This window comes from Zosterops lateralis (genome assembly GCF_965231275.1).
Source record: "Zosterops lateralis genome assembly, chromosome: Z".
In the NCBI taxonomy this organism is placed as follows: Eukaryota; Metazoa; Chordata; class Aves; order Passeriformes; family Zosteropidae; genus Zosterops; species Zosterops lateralis.
In genome coordinates, this window is record NC_139800.1 from 28,574,384 (window position 1) to 28,588,648 (window position 14,265).

The 14,265-nt window shown below is 38.9% G+C and overlaps 1 protein-coding gene across 1 annotated transcript in view; it reads right to left on the reverse strand.

Moving 5' to 3' along the window:
- The window catches only part of GLDC (glycine decarboxylase), a gene marked incomplete at its 5' end in the record, with an annotated part of 41,029 nt that overhangs the window by 11,561 nt on the left and 15,203 nt on the right, over positions 1 to 14,265 (reverse strand). The window contains 13 exons of the mRNA XM_083883170.1: positions 21 to 96; positions 940 to 1,082; positions 3,830 to 3,871; positions 3,966 to 4,050; positions 4,510 to 4,607; positions 5,153 to 5,233; positions 5,969 to 6,108; positions 7,162 to 7,267; positions 8,248 to 8,344; positions 9,546 to 9,742; positions 9,985 to 10,132; positions 10,596 to 10,673; positions 13,514 to 13,678. Of these exons, the coding sequence (XP_083739296.1) occupies positions 21 to 96; positions 940 to 1,082; positions 3,830 to 3,871; positions 3,966 to 4,050; positions 4,510 to 4,607; positions 5,153 to 5,233; positions 5,969 to 6,108; positions 7,162 to 7,267; positions 8,248 to 8,344; positions 9,546 to 9,742; positions 9,985 to 10,132; positions 10,596 to 10,673; positions 13,514 to 13,678 (1,456 nt within the window). The remainder of the gene's footprint in view (positions 1 to 20; positions 97 to 939; positions 1,083 to 3,829; positions 3,872 to 3,965; positions 4,051 to 4,509; positions 4,608 to 5,152; positions 5,234 to 5,968; positions 6,109 to 7,161; positions 7,268 to 8,247; positions 8,345 to 9,545; positions 9,743 to 9,984; positions 10,133 to 10,595; positions 10,674 to 13,513; positions 13,679 to 14,265) is intronic.

A 14,265-nucleotide genomic window follows, 5' to 3' on the forward strand; every position in this document is an offset into this window, starting at 1 on the left:
ACAGGAGTATTGACACCTACAGTTCTGTGACGTTCTCCTTTGGCGTTTAAATAAGCTTTGATTGCAGCCAGGCCTGCGTACTCTCCTTGGGCTCCACTGCAAGAAGAACACAAACACTGTTACACAACACACAAAGCAGGAGGTGCCACCTCTCTGCTAGAACTTCAGAACTGTCCAGCCCTAACCCTTATCAATGACTTCAGGGAAGTGTCAGCAAATTAAAAGGAGCACATTCCATAGATTAAATTACAAATGGACATGCTTAAATTAACAGCTAGATGTAAATGAAAAAAGTAGATGACAAAGGTTATGCCACTTCGTATGTCTATACTACAATGTTAAATCCTTCTGGTGACTGAGTTGATCCACATTTCTGCACCTAGCAGGGGCCTCTGTGCTTGATTACAGAGAGGGGAAACTAACATTGAAATGAATAGCAAAGTGTATATAATGAAAAATAAAAGGTCTTTCAGCAACAGCCTAAGTGTAGAGTAAGTTCTTGCTGTTCATTTTGTATCAAAACTGCTAGTGGACATAAACAGGCTGCAGTAGGACTCATTAAATGCTGCTTTATTAATTTCAGTGAGCACGCAGATCTTAGGCATTCTTCAGTCAAACCTAGTGCACTAACTACTGATTTCAACAATTAAAACACCTGGCAGCTCATACATCTTATATTCTTATTCCAAATCTTTAAGTTCATAGGCGGAAATATTAAAAGAATTAAAAAGACCAAATCATTAAACTTTTAGAAGAGATGAGATAAAATAAGATATCATAGTTTTTTAAAGAACCAACAACTTAGTAATTTCATAATCTAGCATTCAAGGCAAAATTGATTTTAGAAAAATCTTCCATTTTTGGCTTGCGTATTTTCTTTGGAGATAAGTTTTTGAAATCATGTCTCAAGGTGCAAACACTCAGAAAAAAAGTTCCTACCTATTCGGCTGGAAGGAGATTTTGTCGTAGCCTGTAATCTCACAAAGGTCCTTCTCTAAATCTTTGAAAAGCTGCTGATATCCTTGAGCCTGATCCAGAGGAACAAAAGGGTGGATGTTGGCAAATTCTCTCCATGTAATAGGCTATAAAAGCAAAACAAACAAATTATAAACAAACAAATATAAAGAGTGCTTGGCAAAATACTCTACAGACAACTCTGTTCTGTTGTTCAACTCTATTGAACAACAGAAGGAAGGAAGGAAAGAAGTTGCCTTGTGATCAATTAAGTATCAAACACCAAGTATGTTGATCTGCTGGGGCTTGGAAGGCTCTGCAGAGGGATCTGGACAGGCTAGATTGATGAGGTTAAGGCCAGTCATGTGAGGTTCAATAAGGTCTAATGTTAATTGATTTAAAGTTAACTTTTTAGGATTTGTTTTTTTGGTTGGTTTTTTTTTTTGGTTTTTTTTTTGTAATTAGATTACACATAAAGGTTTGGGGTATTATAAAGAGATGACCCCCAAAGCTTTGAAATAGCTTATAGAATGCATTTGCCCTTTTCTCTCTTGCTCTTTTGTCCCTTCTCAACAGATCACTAAGTCCATGTTGAAGTTTAAGCCATGGGATGGTGAAAAGCCTACAAGGGGCTAATGTATATATCTCAAGCACTGATGGACAGATAGCTGTGGAGCCAACCAAAGATTATTGATAAGAGCATGCGGTGTCAAAAAGCGAGAAAGAACATGATGCACACAGGCAAAGGGGCCACATGGAGGTAGAACAGCACTTTCCTGGGACAAGAGTCCTTGTACTGCCTTTGGATACAAGCACAACATAGTACAGCACAAGTGCATCAATGAGGTTGAGAAGAAGGCATGGACTCTTCAGCAAAGGTTGATCCAGTGGGGGGAATCAAGACCACCAAAGACCCCCAAAACCCTCTGCCTCATTTCCAGACAGGCCTAGAAGAACTGTGCATAGACTATGCATGTAATTAATTTGCATAGAGAACAAGAAACTTATCTCCAGGGTCAGGAAAACTTATCTATGAAAAGGTGGAAGCCTCAGTGCACATGTACCTAGGACCCTGGACACACCATCAGCTGGATCAACACTGGAGTCAAGACTGGTGATCTTTTTTCGCACCTTTCTTCCGCTCTTTCTCTCCCTCTCTCTCATCTCTGCCCCTTATTCAAAACACATCACCATGGGTTTATGCTAGAAGATAAAGGACTAATTTATACCAATTTCCATGCCAAGTGTATATTTACTAATGCAACTCTGTAAGTTTCTTTTGTGGACTCTCTGATTTGGTCATTCCTTTTTGACCATAAGTATCTGCAAATCTTAGGTGCTGCCTTCCCTTTAAGAGTGGGATACCACATTTTTACTGGCATTTCTGTACCCTTGGGTCACAACAACCCCAGGCAGAGCTGCAGACTTGAAGCAGAGTGCCTGGAAAGGCCTGGAGGTGCTGTGACAGTGACTGAACACGAGCCAGGGTGTGCCCAGGTGGCCAAGAAGGCCAATGGCACCGGGGCTGTACCAGCAATAGTGTGGCCAGCAAGAGCAGGGCAGGAATTGTTCCCTGTACTCAGCACTGGTGAGGTCACACCTCAAATCCTGTGTTCAATTCTGGGGCCCTCACTCCATGTGAGAAATTGAGGTTCTGGAGCATATCCAGAGAAAGGCTACAAAGCTGGTGAAGGCTCACCAAGGTGGGCTCAAAGAGTGCTCATAGGATCAAAAGTCCTGTGAGGAGCAGCTGAGGGAGCTGGGGATGTTCAGCCTGGAGAAAAAGAGGCTTGGGGGGGGACCTTGTCACTTCTCTACAACAGCCTGAAAGGAGGGTGTAGCCAGGTGGAGGTTGGTCTCTTCCAAGGTAGTAACTAGTAAGACAAGAGGTTAAGACTGGATATAAAGAAAAATGTTTTTAACAGAAGTGGTTAACAAGCACCTGAACAGCCTCTCTAAAGAATTTCCGAAGTCAACGCCCTTGGAAGTGTTTATAAGATACGTAGATATAGTGATCAGGAACATGGTTTAGTTATGGACTCAGCAGTGCCAGGTTAACAGCTGGACCTAATCTAAAAGGTGCTTTCCAACATAAATGATTCTATGATTTTCAGTAACCATTTTTTAACATTAAGAAGATGCTTTAAAAACCTTAAATTCTCCTACTACTTAATTTCACCTACCCTTACACAGAGTTGTGAGATCACAGGGAAAACAGAGAGGAGTTGTCTGGAATAGTCTTAGTTTTACTTAGGGGAAATATACAAGACATAAAACAGGGAAGAGAGAGAAAAAGAAAGCAGTGAGAGAAAGGGGGCAAAGGAAACCAGTGAAAGTGAGAAGACAACAGGAATCTCATTCCAACTTAAAAAGTCATTTGGTTATCAAACAGCCTGGCTAAACCTCTGCTTCATTTGCCATCAGGTAGAAAAATGAAGATATCCGGGAACCCTTCAACTGGGGAAAAGGGAATTATCCTAAGAAATTGCAAACTGAAAAAGAAGCATGAATTGTAGTCCCACCTGATATTTCCATATTTCTTAGGATTTGATTTTAAGATCTGTAAAGCAGACAGAATTAGCTAATGCAACATTTCTTGGGGGAACAGGACTGTGATACCTAATTCCAAAAAATATTGTTGTAATTTTTTTCAAGATGCAGTCTTCAAGACCACACACTCTCTCCTATTGTTGCAGTCCTACTTGTGCTTTTCCAAACATTTTCTTAGTGGAAAAGGGAGAGGGTGACTTTAGCTGAAAGTCCCTGAAACTGCTTCCTCAGCTGGAGTATTAGTCCAAGAGCAGCCTTTACTTCTCTAGAATGACTGGCTAGATAGTTTATTCATATCAAGTGAGACAGTATTATTGCAACTTACTGTGAGTTCAGCTGAACTATTCAGCTTCATTGTGCAGGACCCCTAAAAATACAAACACACATGAGTATTTATTGAAATACATAAACATGTAGGTAAGTACCTAATTTCTTGTCTTTTCTTTTTGGTAAGTACCTACCAAGGGAATCATGCTGTGAACAAGGGAAATATCTTTGTTTTCTAATCTTTTCATGTACCGCACAAGATTTGTCTCAGAGTGATAGCTGGAGAACACAAAACAGTGTTAGGGCAAGCAAATTAGCTGTACCAGCTGCTACATAGGAAAAGAACACAAAAAAAGAAGTCACACTGAGGATAGTTATTAATACACACAAAGTAGTTCATTCCAAACTGGTACTTTAAGCTTGCTAACAGCAACACAGATTACAAATTATTATTATCTCAGCAACAGTAGCAGTAAATATGGAATACAAGGATACCATGTCCTCAAATAGTAGCCTGTACAATGCAACAGATTAATGGAAAAACACATTCCCTCAGTGGTCATGAGTATCGCTCTGCTCATTTAAAATGAGATAGATAACTAAAATGCTACTAAATACCTTATTTTAGAGTAATAAGTCACTGTATGAATCCAGGTACAAAACTGTCAACTGACTCCAATGCTGGTTTTGAAAGATTATTTCAGATTCCCTAAAAATAGCAAACATACATTGACAAACCTGTTGAAAACCTGATGTGTCAAGAATTTGGAAGTTCTCTTAAATGGGGTGCTAAGGATGCCTTTGGTTTCCTCACCCATACCCTCAGCAATTAGCTCCTTCAACAAAAAGAAACAGAGTCAAATATTTTCATGGAAATTTCTTTTTTTGTAGTCAACTTCCATTAGAACTAACTTTTGCTACCTGTTGACCCCAAGATTTAGTCAGCTTTTAAGGTAAAACCCCCACCTTTAATATCATATGTATCTGTATATACCTGGGCATGACAACAGCGTTATATTAAAACTGGGTAGTTTTTATGTCTCAGTAGTCCTTATCTTATAGGTATTGCTGCTAAATGCTAATGACATGCAGCAAAAAATTCCAATGGGAAAGAAGTAACTGACTCCATGTCCTAAACATCACAGAAGAATTAATAATCTAAATTCAAGGTGTCCAAGCTGATGGAAGGAACTAAGTGTAGCAATCAGAAAACAGCATTGTGTAATTCCTTTAACACTACTTCTTTATTTAAGAGAGGATCTGAAATTCTTAATGTGGTCATCAAATGGTCATCATATAGAAATTCACTATACAAAACTAGTTTTGGTTTTCATTAAACTCTGAAAGCATTTAGATAATTAATAGATAATTATGTACTTACAGAAGAAGACTCGCAACCAAAAATCCATAATATATCATCTAGATCTTTCTCATTTACAGTTTCATCAAGTGATACTCCAAGCTATGGGAAAAAAAGGACCGGTAATTACTCAAAGCTGTTTATTCTAGAGACATAGTACATTTATTTTGGTCAAGAACTTTCCAGAAACGCCAGAGGAAAAAAAAATCATTTTACTCAACAATATGTAAGCATACATATATATGTATTTATGATATATAAATTTATTTTATTTACATAACATTTTCCAGTTCCTTCCTTTACGCTCCTAAACCATCCAAGACAGATGGCTCAGAAACTTTGACACTCATGATCTGGTTTCTAGCGTTTCTAAGTGTTTTCTACTTAATAGGAAACTTGCCCATTGTCCTGTGACACCCCTTTCCCCCCTATTCCAATTTACAGCACATGCTACACTTTATGACGACTCCTTAGTGCTAACCAAAATATGGTATTGATTTCAGTCTGCCTTCAAACACTGCTATAGGACCTGAATTTGGATGTCACTGTGTATTTCATCATTAAATTTTAGAGTCTCTCCACTTTACCCCTTACTGGCATATTTAACATGAAAAAAATAGATAACCCTTTTAATTGGCATAAAATGAAAAATAATCATTATTTCTGGAAGTTCAGTGCATAATTTAACAAGTTCATTCTTTATATTATCTTTATAATTAATTGATATATCTGAACAAATTACAAGATCTTGAATAATTTTGTTCCATTTAGCGCATGCCACGATCAGAAATTTATTGAAGAAAATTTCATACTACAAAGATTTAGAAAGGTGCTTACTCTGCCATCATTATAAATCCGAAAATTTATCTTTCTAAGAGCTGCCCTGTCCAAAACCTCTTTGACTGAGCATCCACACGTGATCGTCAAGGTATCAAAGAACAGATCATGATGTAGTTTATGACCAGCTCGTCTGAGACCTATAAAAAACAGTAAGTTAATTCTATTACATGCACACTGTATTGTTTGCTCAGGCAGTAGTTACAGAACAATATTATGTACCTCATAAATAAATGCTTTTACATAATAAAGCAAAATACACCCCTTATTTAAAGAGCAGCAAAATCACCATCTTTTTAGTGAAATGTCACTGTGTATGAAATGCAACTAAATCAGATTCAAACCTAAGTAATAATGCAAACTGAGTCTAAGAAAGGTCATTTTGATACATCAAATCTATACAGTAGCAGAGTTGGTATATGAACGCAATAAGGACAAAATAATAGGACTGAAAAAGTATTAATGGATATGAACTGTCACAGAGCTTGCCATAACAAAGTTCAGAGCCTCAGGGCTTTTTGGAGTAGCAAGAAGTCTTCTGGCTAAACTGGCAAATAAAGTATGGATGCTTTTTACAGGAATCCCTTGGTTCCAAACATTCCAATTTCATATAGCTCCTTCTGACAGCAGTGGTAGTCTTACTAGTGAAAAAGAACTGTACCAGACAACATAGTCTAGATGCAATCATTATTTTCTGCTACAGATTCTGTGCTTTTCTTCAGCTGTTTAGCTTTGGGATTTCAAAGTTTTTAGAAACTATGATAGTCCACCCAATTTAACTAAAATGTTTCTATTGCTTTAATATAATTTATTATATTTCTTTTCTATGTTATTAGTACTCTGTGCAGATTTCCATGTGTAAACTAGGATGGTCCATCAAAAGAAGCAGATGCCGGCAAACAGCACTTCAACAGTATAATCTAGAGACTCCCTTTGTAGACTTTTATTAGTTTCCCAAGAAAACAAAAGCAATGCCTGCATGTTGTGATCACACAGACATTTAATTCTTGAATGTCATTACCAGAACTGCACAAAAAACCACCAGCTGTGAATTTTGTTTTAAAATGGCCTCTGTCAAGTTGAGAGAGCACACATCAGATGGACACCCCTGCCCCCACCTTGTATGTTTATTTAATATATATTATTTAATGGTAAGGATTTTAGAACAGTTTCTGTAAACATTAAGTACACACCTTCAGCCAAGATTAGAGCAGCGTTGTGTACTCGTCTTGCAATGTGCCTTAGTCCCTCAGACCCATGGTATATACCAAACATGGCTGACATATTAGCCAGAAGAGCCTAGGATCCAAATACAGTTTAGGACATTGTTATTGTTAGCAATGACTACTTCATATAAGTTTAGTGGAATGTTCCTTTAGCACCTAGAGACAACCCCATATCCTCAGCTGATGTTACAGCTGCTGTTACAGGCTTATGTATTGCCTACAAAACAAAAGGAGGGAAAGGCAAAACACTTTTATGAAACTGTAAGGACTGATTATTAATTCAATGCTGTTTGAAACATAACTGTTCTAGCAATTAACATGTACTTAAATTCAACTACTGCAACAAAGATGTTTGAAGACTTTAAAGTCAAGCTAGCCTCATAGGAACACATTGTTTAGGATCAGTACAAAAAAAAATAGTATCTCCTGAATAGTAAGTAATTAAACTTGTATCAATAGTAATAATCTCTCCTCAAAATCTGTCATAACATTAAGAGGAGGAGGAAGACAATGATTGGAGCAAAAAAGTTATGACCCTGTTTGGCTGGAGGTCTGTGGAATTATGCTGAAGATAACTATTTTGGAAACTTACTTAATCATGGTATTTTCTTGTAAAGATACCCCTTTAGTGATGTAACATTCTTGCATCAAATCACATAGACAAAAATATAAGTTGTGACAGGTTGAATAATTAGTTTTACAATTTATAAGTTTATTTCTTCTGCCTTGAGTTGGAAATTTCAGACCATTGGAATTCCCTTCTACTTTATGACACGTTCTGTCTTGCTTATTGCAAACACAGCACTGCTCAGTGGTATTCATGCTACAAGACAGACAGATTCATGACACTGCAAGAATTCAGGACTACAGTAAGGAAACAGATAGTAAAACTCTCTTTTCAAGCAGACCCCACTATTCAAAGGACTCAAAACAAATTAATGAAGACCAGAATGTTTCTATGTTCTTCATTTTTCTACTAAGGTCTCTCTAAAGTAAAGCTGATTCATTGCTTGATTTGTTCCTTTCTACCACTGAAAATAAAGTGTAAGTTACCTGTGCTGTGCAGATGTTGCTGGTAGCTTTATCCCTCCTGATATGCTGCTCTCTTGTTTGCAAAGCAAGCCGGTACACTTCCTTCCCACTTGCATCTCTAAGTCACAAGTGAAAATGTTGCTTCTGTTACTTTAAAATTATAGTTATTTATGACACAGGGCTTTATGCATGCTAACCTGAAACTATCTATCCTCAGAGACAGAAGGGTGCGGGAGAGAATAAAGCATAAGTCAGGACAGTTGCAATACCGAACAGAGCAAGACTAAAGCACCTCTAGATTTTTATTTATATTGTGGCTGGTCAGGTAGAGCGCACAGTGAAATTCTAAGCAAACTACAGGAGAATTTGGTATTTGCCTTAAAATGACAGAGATTATTGCAGCTATTTTAACTGAAAAAAAACCCCAACATTCCTAAACTTATTGATTACTGTGAATGTTTTAGTTATTTTGGTTACTGAAGTACTTCTGGATAGCCTCTGTGCCAAAGATATGCAGTCTTCCTAGTGACAATTGCTTTGCATTTCAATCATTACTAGTTAGATGTCTTGTCAAAACACACAGTACATCACCATCAGCAACTATTAGAATCAGATTTTGCATACTATTTCTCTGCTTTGTCTAAGCACAACTAAAATTTGAACTAGATTAAGTTCCTTCTGGATTATTTTGGAGGTTTACTGAATTTTCTACTTCTTTCCATTTATCTTTTGTAAAATTCGATGACAGCTAAAAAGGTCTAACAGTACAGAATATGTAGAGTAAGTTAGCTTCCAAAGCCTCCTGCCATCACAATGAAACCACTCTGCTTTTGGTTATCTCATCTCACAATGCCACAAGAACTACAGACAGTTCCACATAAATGGAGTTCTTGAAGCTTGCTTCCTCAAAACTGAAGGCAACTTTTAGTCTCATCATTTTCAAGGAAAAAGGGTGCTTGATGCAACACCATGGTCACCTGCTGTTCACACAGGCTGCACAAGATGGTCATAGTGTGTTTTTTATGGTTTCTTATGTATTACTAGGATTCTGAGGGGAGACTTTAGGTTGGATATCAGGTAAAAGACTTTCAAAGAAAGGGCTCTAAAGCACTGGAACAGGCTACCCAGGGAAGTGACAGCATTACCATCCCTGGAAGTGTTCAAAAAATGTGTGGATATGGCACTAGAGGACATGGTTGAGTGGTGAATATTGTGGTAGGTTGATAGTTGGACTTAATGATCTTGAAGGTTCTTCCAACCTTAAGAATTCTAAGACTCTATGACTTCAATCTTCACTTAACGGCAGAGGGAGCCCTTACCTTGTGACACCCACCATTCTGCCCGGCATCATTCTTACTAGATTTTCCTTGACAGCAAAGAATGCTGCGTGGGGTCCCCCATAGCACAGTGGGACACCAAACCTCTGGGAGTTACCCAGGACAACATCTACCCCAAACTCTCCGGGAGGCTTCAGAATACAGAGGGCCAGAAGGTCAGTAGCACAGCAGGCGAGAGTCTGAGAACAGAAATGCACAAAGCAGTCAGCCTCTCTTCTGAAGGAACAGTGCTTAGGGAGCTAGGTTTTTAAATTTAGTTTCAAACAATTCCACAGCACTTGCATGGAGCTCAAGTGCAGTGATTGTAACAGTTATCAATTGCATGCAGCTGAGATGGTATCTCATTAACACTTAGTTTCCATGAATATGGTTGGTTGAAGTGTTAGAATGATATCTGTGTGACCAATAGGATTTACTTTACCCCATTCTGATGAGCTCTTTCAACAAGTTCAGAGAAGTCTTCAATCTTCCCTTCAGTGTCTGGGTACTGAAATAACACTCCGCTGACATCCTTTCCACTGAAATCCATCTCATGGGGTAGTTTGAGCTCAGTAATAACACCTGTATAACTGGAAATAAAAACATGCAGAAGGCAAAATATTCAAACCAATTCCAACCTTAGCATGATACTTAATAAGATGTTTTCATGGGCTCATATATGACTCTTTTCTTTAACATTCAGAGAGTAGAACATCTTTGCAGCACTAAACATTGATAAAGTTTCACGACATGGTAAGAGTACTGAAGAAGAATTGCATTTGATATCATCATCAGATATACAGAGCAAAGCAGAGAACACTGAAGATACTTGCTTTCTAGTAAAAGAAAAAAAAGACTCATGTTTAGTCTCTTTTCAAACAGCTTTAATCTCTGCAGTAGTATTTGAACTAGAAGTAATGCTAAATGATAACAAACTTCTGCTTTTGGTTTGCAAAGAAAGCACAGGCTAGAAATGTTAGGTATATGGCAAAAAGGCACAGATGGAAAATGTGTAAGGGAAAAGATATGATGGAAAATGGACGAAAACATTACTTTGCTCTAGTTTGAACCACTGCTATAGTTTGAGGGTGGCATCGGGCATCTACATAGAACTTTCTCCTCTTGTTGTGTCTGTTAGAAAAAAAAAAAAGAAAAAGAAGGTTTACACATCAAAAATATATTGTTTTCCATGGAAATAAATGAGTTGATTTTTTAGAAATGAGTTTTCCTATGTAAAAAGGCAGTTGAAAATATCAGTTATTATAACCAGATTAAGTGTAAGATTGAATGACATTTCTGGCACATTTACATTAAGAAAGTTCATTTCAGACACTCAAATGAGAATCATACATGACAGATAGATTATGAAACAGAACAGGGAGCTAATTTCAAAAGCCATGGGAATGGCTCCACACACACAAAAACACACATACTCTTTTAAAAGAATACAGATGTGATCTTTAATACAGATTTTTCAGTGTTGTCCTGGATAAAAAACCATGAATCGTTCAAGTAGGTAAAGAAAGATGAAGAAGATGGGTCCCTGCCCACAGCAGTGGGGATAGAAATAGCTGATCTTTAAGGTCCCTTCCAAAACAAACCAATCTGTGATTCTGGTAATATAGTTCCCTAGTTTTCTCTGGTAAGCAGAATTTTATGTCACATTGAGACTTTAAACTAGAGAATAGTTAGAAAATTATTTTTACCCATACAAAACTATGATTACACAGTCTTACACAGTCTCTGCTGTGTAATCACCTTCCTGATACACAGTTCTGCAGTGACCTTCAATCATTTCTCATAGTTCACTTGATTTGCAAATCCTTCACATGGTCCTACCACAGGTATCCATGAAAGTAGATTTGGATATACCAGTAATAATGTCACTTTTAGCAACTTAGAATGATGTACTCCACCATTTTTTAAAGCTTCTTTTAATCACTGATGGAAAAAGGTAACACACATCTTCAACTTTCATAGACACAAGAGATTCAGGCCAGAGTCTGTTAGATTATGTGATAAAAGGTCCTGTGCATCCCCCCCAGAGAGGCAATGGCAGGTGAGGGAGCCCAAATAACAATCTGCCTGTCCCTGCTCCTCCCAGGTGCTTCTCAGGGAAAATCAGCCCAACAGAGCACAAGCACAGAGTAGCAAAGAGGCCACCAAGCAGGTGGGAACTCTAATTAATTAATTAATTAATTCAAACAGGCACATGGTCTGGGTGCCACCCCCCAGTTGGCAAGCAGTCATTATGGGATGCACAAGATCATATGGGGATTGCAAACATGTCTTATTATGAGATGTTTAGGAGGAAAATAATACAGTGATTCTGCAAGCAACAAGTGTAGCAAAATAGGAGAGTAAGGGGATAAACTGGGACAGTCACATATAAATAGTTGGTTGCTGAAGCTCTTGCCCCTAACTAGTGTCCTTTCTTCTTGTTAAATGCCTTTCTTATTCCTTTCACGGGTAAGGGGATTCTGTATTCTCTGTGTGTGTATGTGTGCATGTGTGAGTGCCACTGGAGTCAGACTGTGAAGGATCCACATTTCCATAGTATAGCAACTGAAATGACTGGAGTGAGTGGAATGGAGTGAGTGCCAGCAATTAGAGCAGTACACCAACCAATAAGGGCCCTTGTGTCTGTGGTGGTATCAGTGGGAGCAGGTGTGTGTCTGGGTGCCTGTAGCTGAGCTGGTACCCTAGGTGAGGCAACTAGACCCTTTCCAGTATGTCCACATCTCTTTTGTACTGGGGAGGTGGGCACAGTACTGTGGGGTGTGAATTTATCAGGATGAGAGGGAGGGATCTCTCCCTGGCCTTCTAGCAGAACTCCTCGTTCCACTACAGCCAAGGAGATTGTTGGCCTCCCGGCCACAAGTAAGTAAACACTGCTGGATTGTGTTCAATTGTGTTCAACCTGGTGTCACACAACCCCCCCAAAGGCCTTTTCAGCAAAGCTGCTTTCCTGCCTGCCAGACACCATCATTTCCCCTTGCTGACCATCACAAGATTCCTGTCATCTCTTTTTCTCCAGCCTGCCCAAGTCCCTCTGGAAGACACCTTGACTCACTAATCTATCTGCTGATCCTCCAAGTTTTGCATCATCAGCAAGATTGCTGAGGATAGAGTCTGCCCCATCATGCAGATCATTAATTGGATCCAGTGTTGCCCCTGGCTTATAGTAACTGTCTTTCACCTAGAGCTCATGTCACTGACAAGCATGCCCTGGGCCAACATTCAGACAGTTTTCCATCTTTCTCTCTCCCACTTCATCTAGCCCACGATTTTTGGTTTCTTTGTGGATATTTAAGGGAGACTCACTGCTCTCCCCTCCCAAGACAGTCACTCAACTGTAGAAAGTCATCAGGTTGGTAAAATATGACCTCCCCCTGTGTTAATTCATGCCCGTGAGTCCTTATCATCTTCTTGTCCTTCACATGTCTGGAAATGGTTTCCAGGACTAGCAGTTGTCCCAACATTATTGAGAAATAGAGGTGAAGCTGACGGGCTGGTAGTTCCCTGCATCTTCATTCCTCCCCTCCTGGAGACAGGAGTGTCATTTGCTTTGCTCCACTGCTGAGGCACCTCTCCCAGTCACTGTGGCTGCTCAGAAACCATCAAGGGCGGCCTTGTATCAGAAGGCTCCCACGGCAGCACATCAGGACCTGTGTCAGTTAGCTTAAGTGTTCTCTAGCTTGACCTTCCTCAGACAGGGGTGAGTCTTCCTTCCTCCAGAATTTCTGCTACGTCCTTAGTTTTCTGAAGGCCTTAAATATCTGAGTTAAACATCTACATCAATTCTAGGAACTTCTCTGAGGGCATGGCAACAGAGATTCTAGTTGTTCAGTGAACTGCTCACAGTGAGAAGGCCACACTCAACTCCAATCCACTGCCTACCCAGGGATAGATGCCTTCAAATTCCAAAATTACTTCCTGTTGTGATTTAACCATACATCTAAACACAGTACCTGTGACATAATTGCATAGCTTCTGCAGCAGCTGTGCCTTCATCCAGCAAAGATGCGTTAGCCACATCCATTCCTGTGATATCACACACCATAGTCTGGTAATTTAGGAGGCTCTCCAGCCTGCCCTGGGACACCTCAGGCTGGTAAGGAGTATATTGGGTAACCCTGCAAGAAAAAAAGTTCTGAGTTTGGATCTAGGAAAATAAAATGTGTAACAAACTAATGGCAATATATAACTGAACTGTATCACAGGAAAAATAAATAGTAAAGTGTTATTCATTAATATGGAAACTTGTTAGAATATAGTTATTCTTAGATGTCATAATTTTTATCTTCTGGTGCTGACTTGACCTTTTACAGGATAAGAATTCTGTTTCTCCATTTTGAAAAGAGAAATTACTTTTACAACAGAGGCGTGAGGGCATTATTAAGAAGTGACAGAGTAAGTAGATGCTGAATGTGGAAGAATTAAATCAAGTCACAATATTGAGGAGAGTGGTTTTTTTCAATCGTATCTAGATATTGTCACGATTTTTCAATACTGCTTCTGAAGAGCTTTACTTGCCAAGTCTTCTTCACCCTTTTAAGAGGAAAGGCTCAGAAGTATGCAACTCCTTGTGAAATGACAGTTTCCATATATGTTAGTGGAGAGAAGTCAGACTGGAATGAGTTTTATCTGTTGTCATTTGGTGAACCAAACAGTAGGGGCACTATAAGCAACTCTTTCAAAAACACAAGAATCTAAGGGAAAC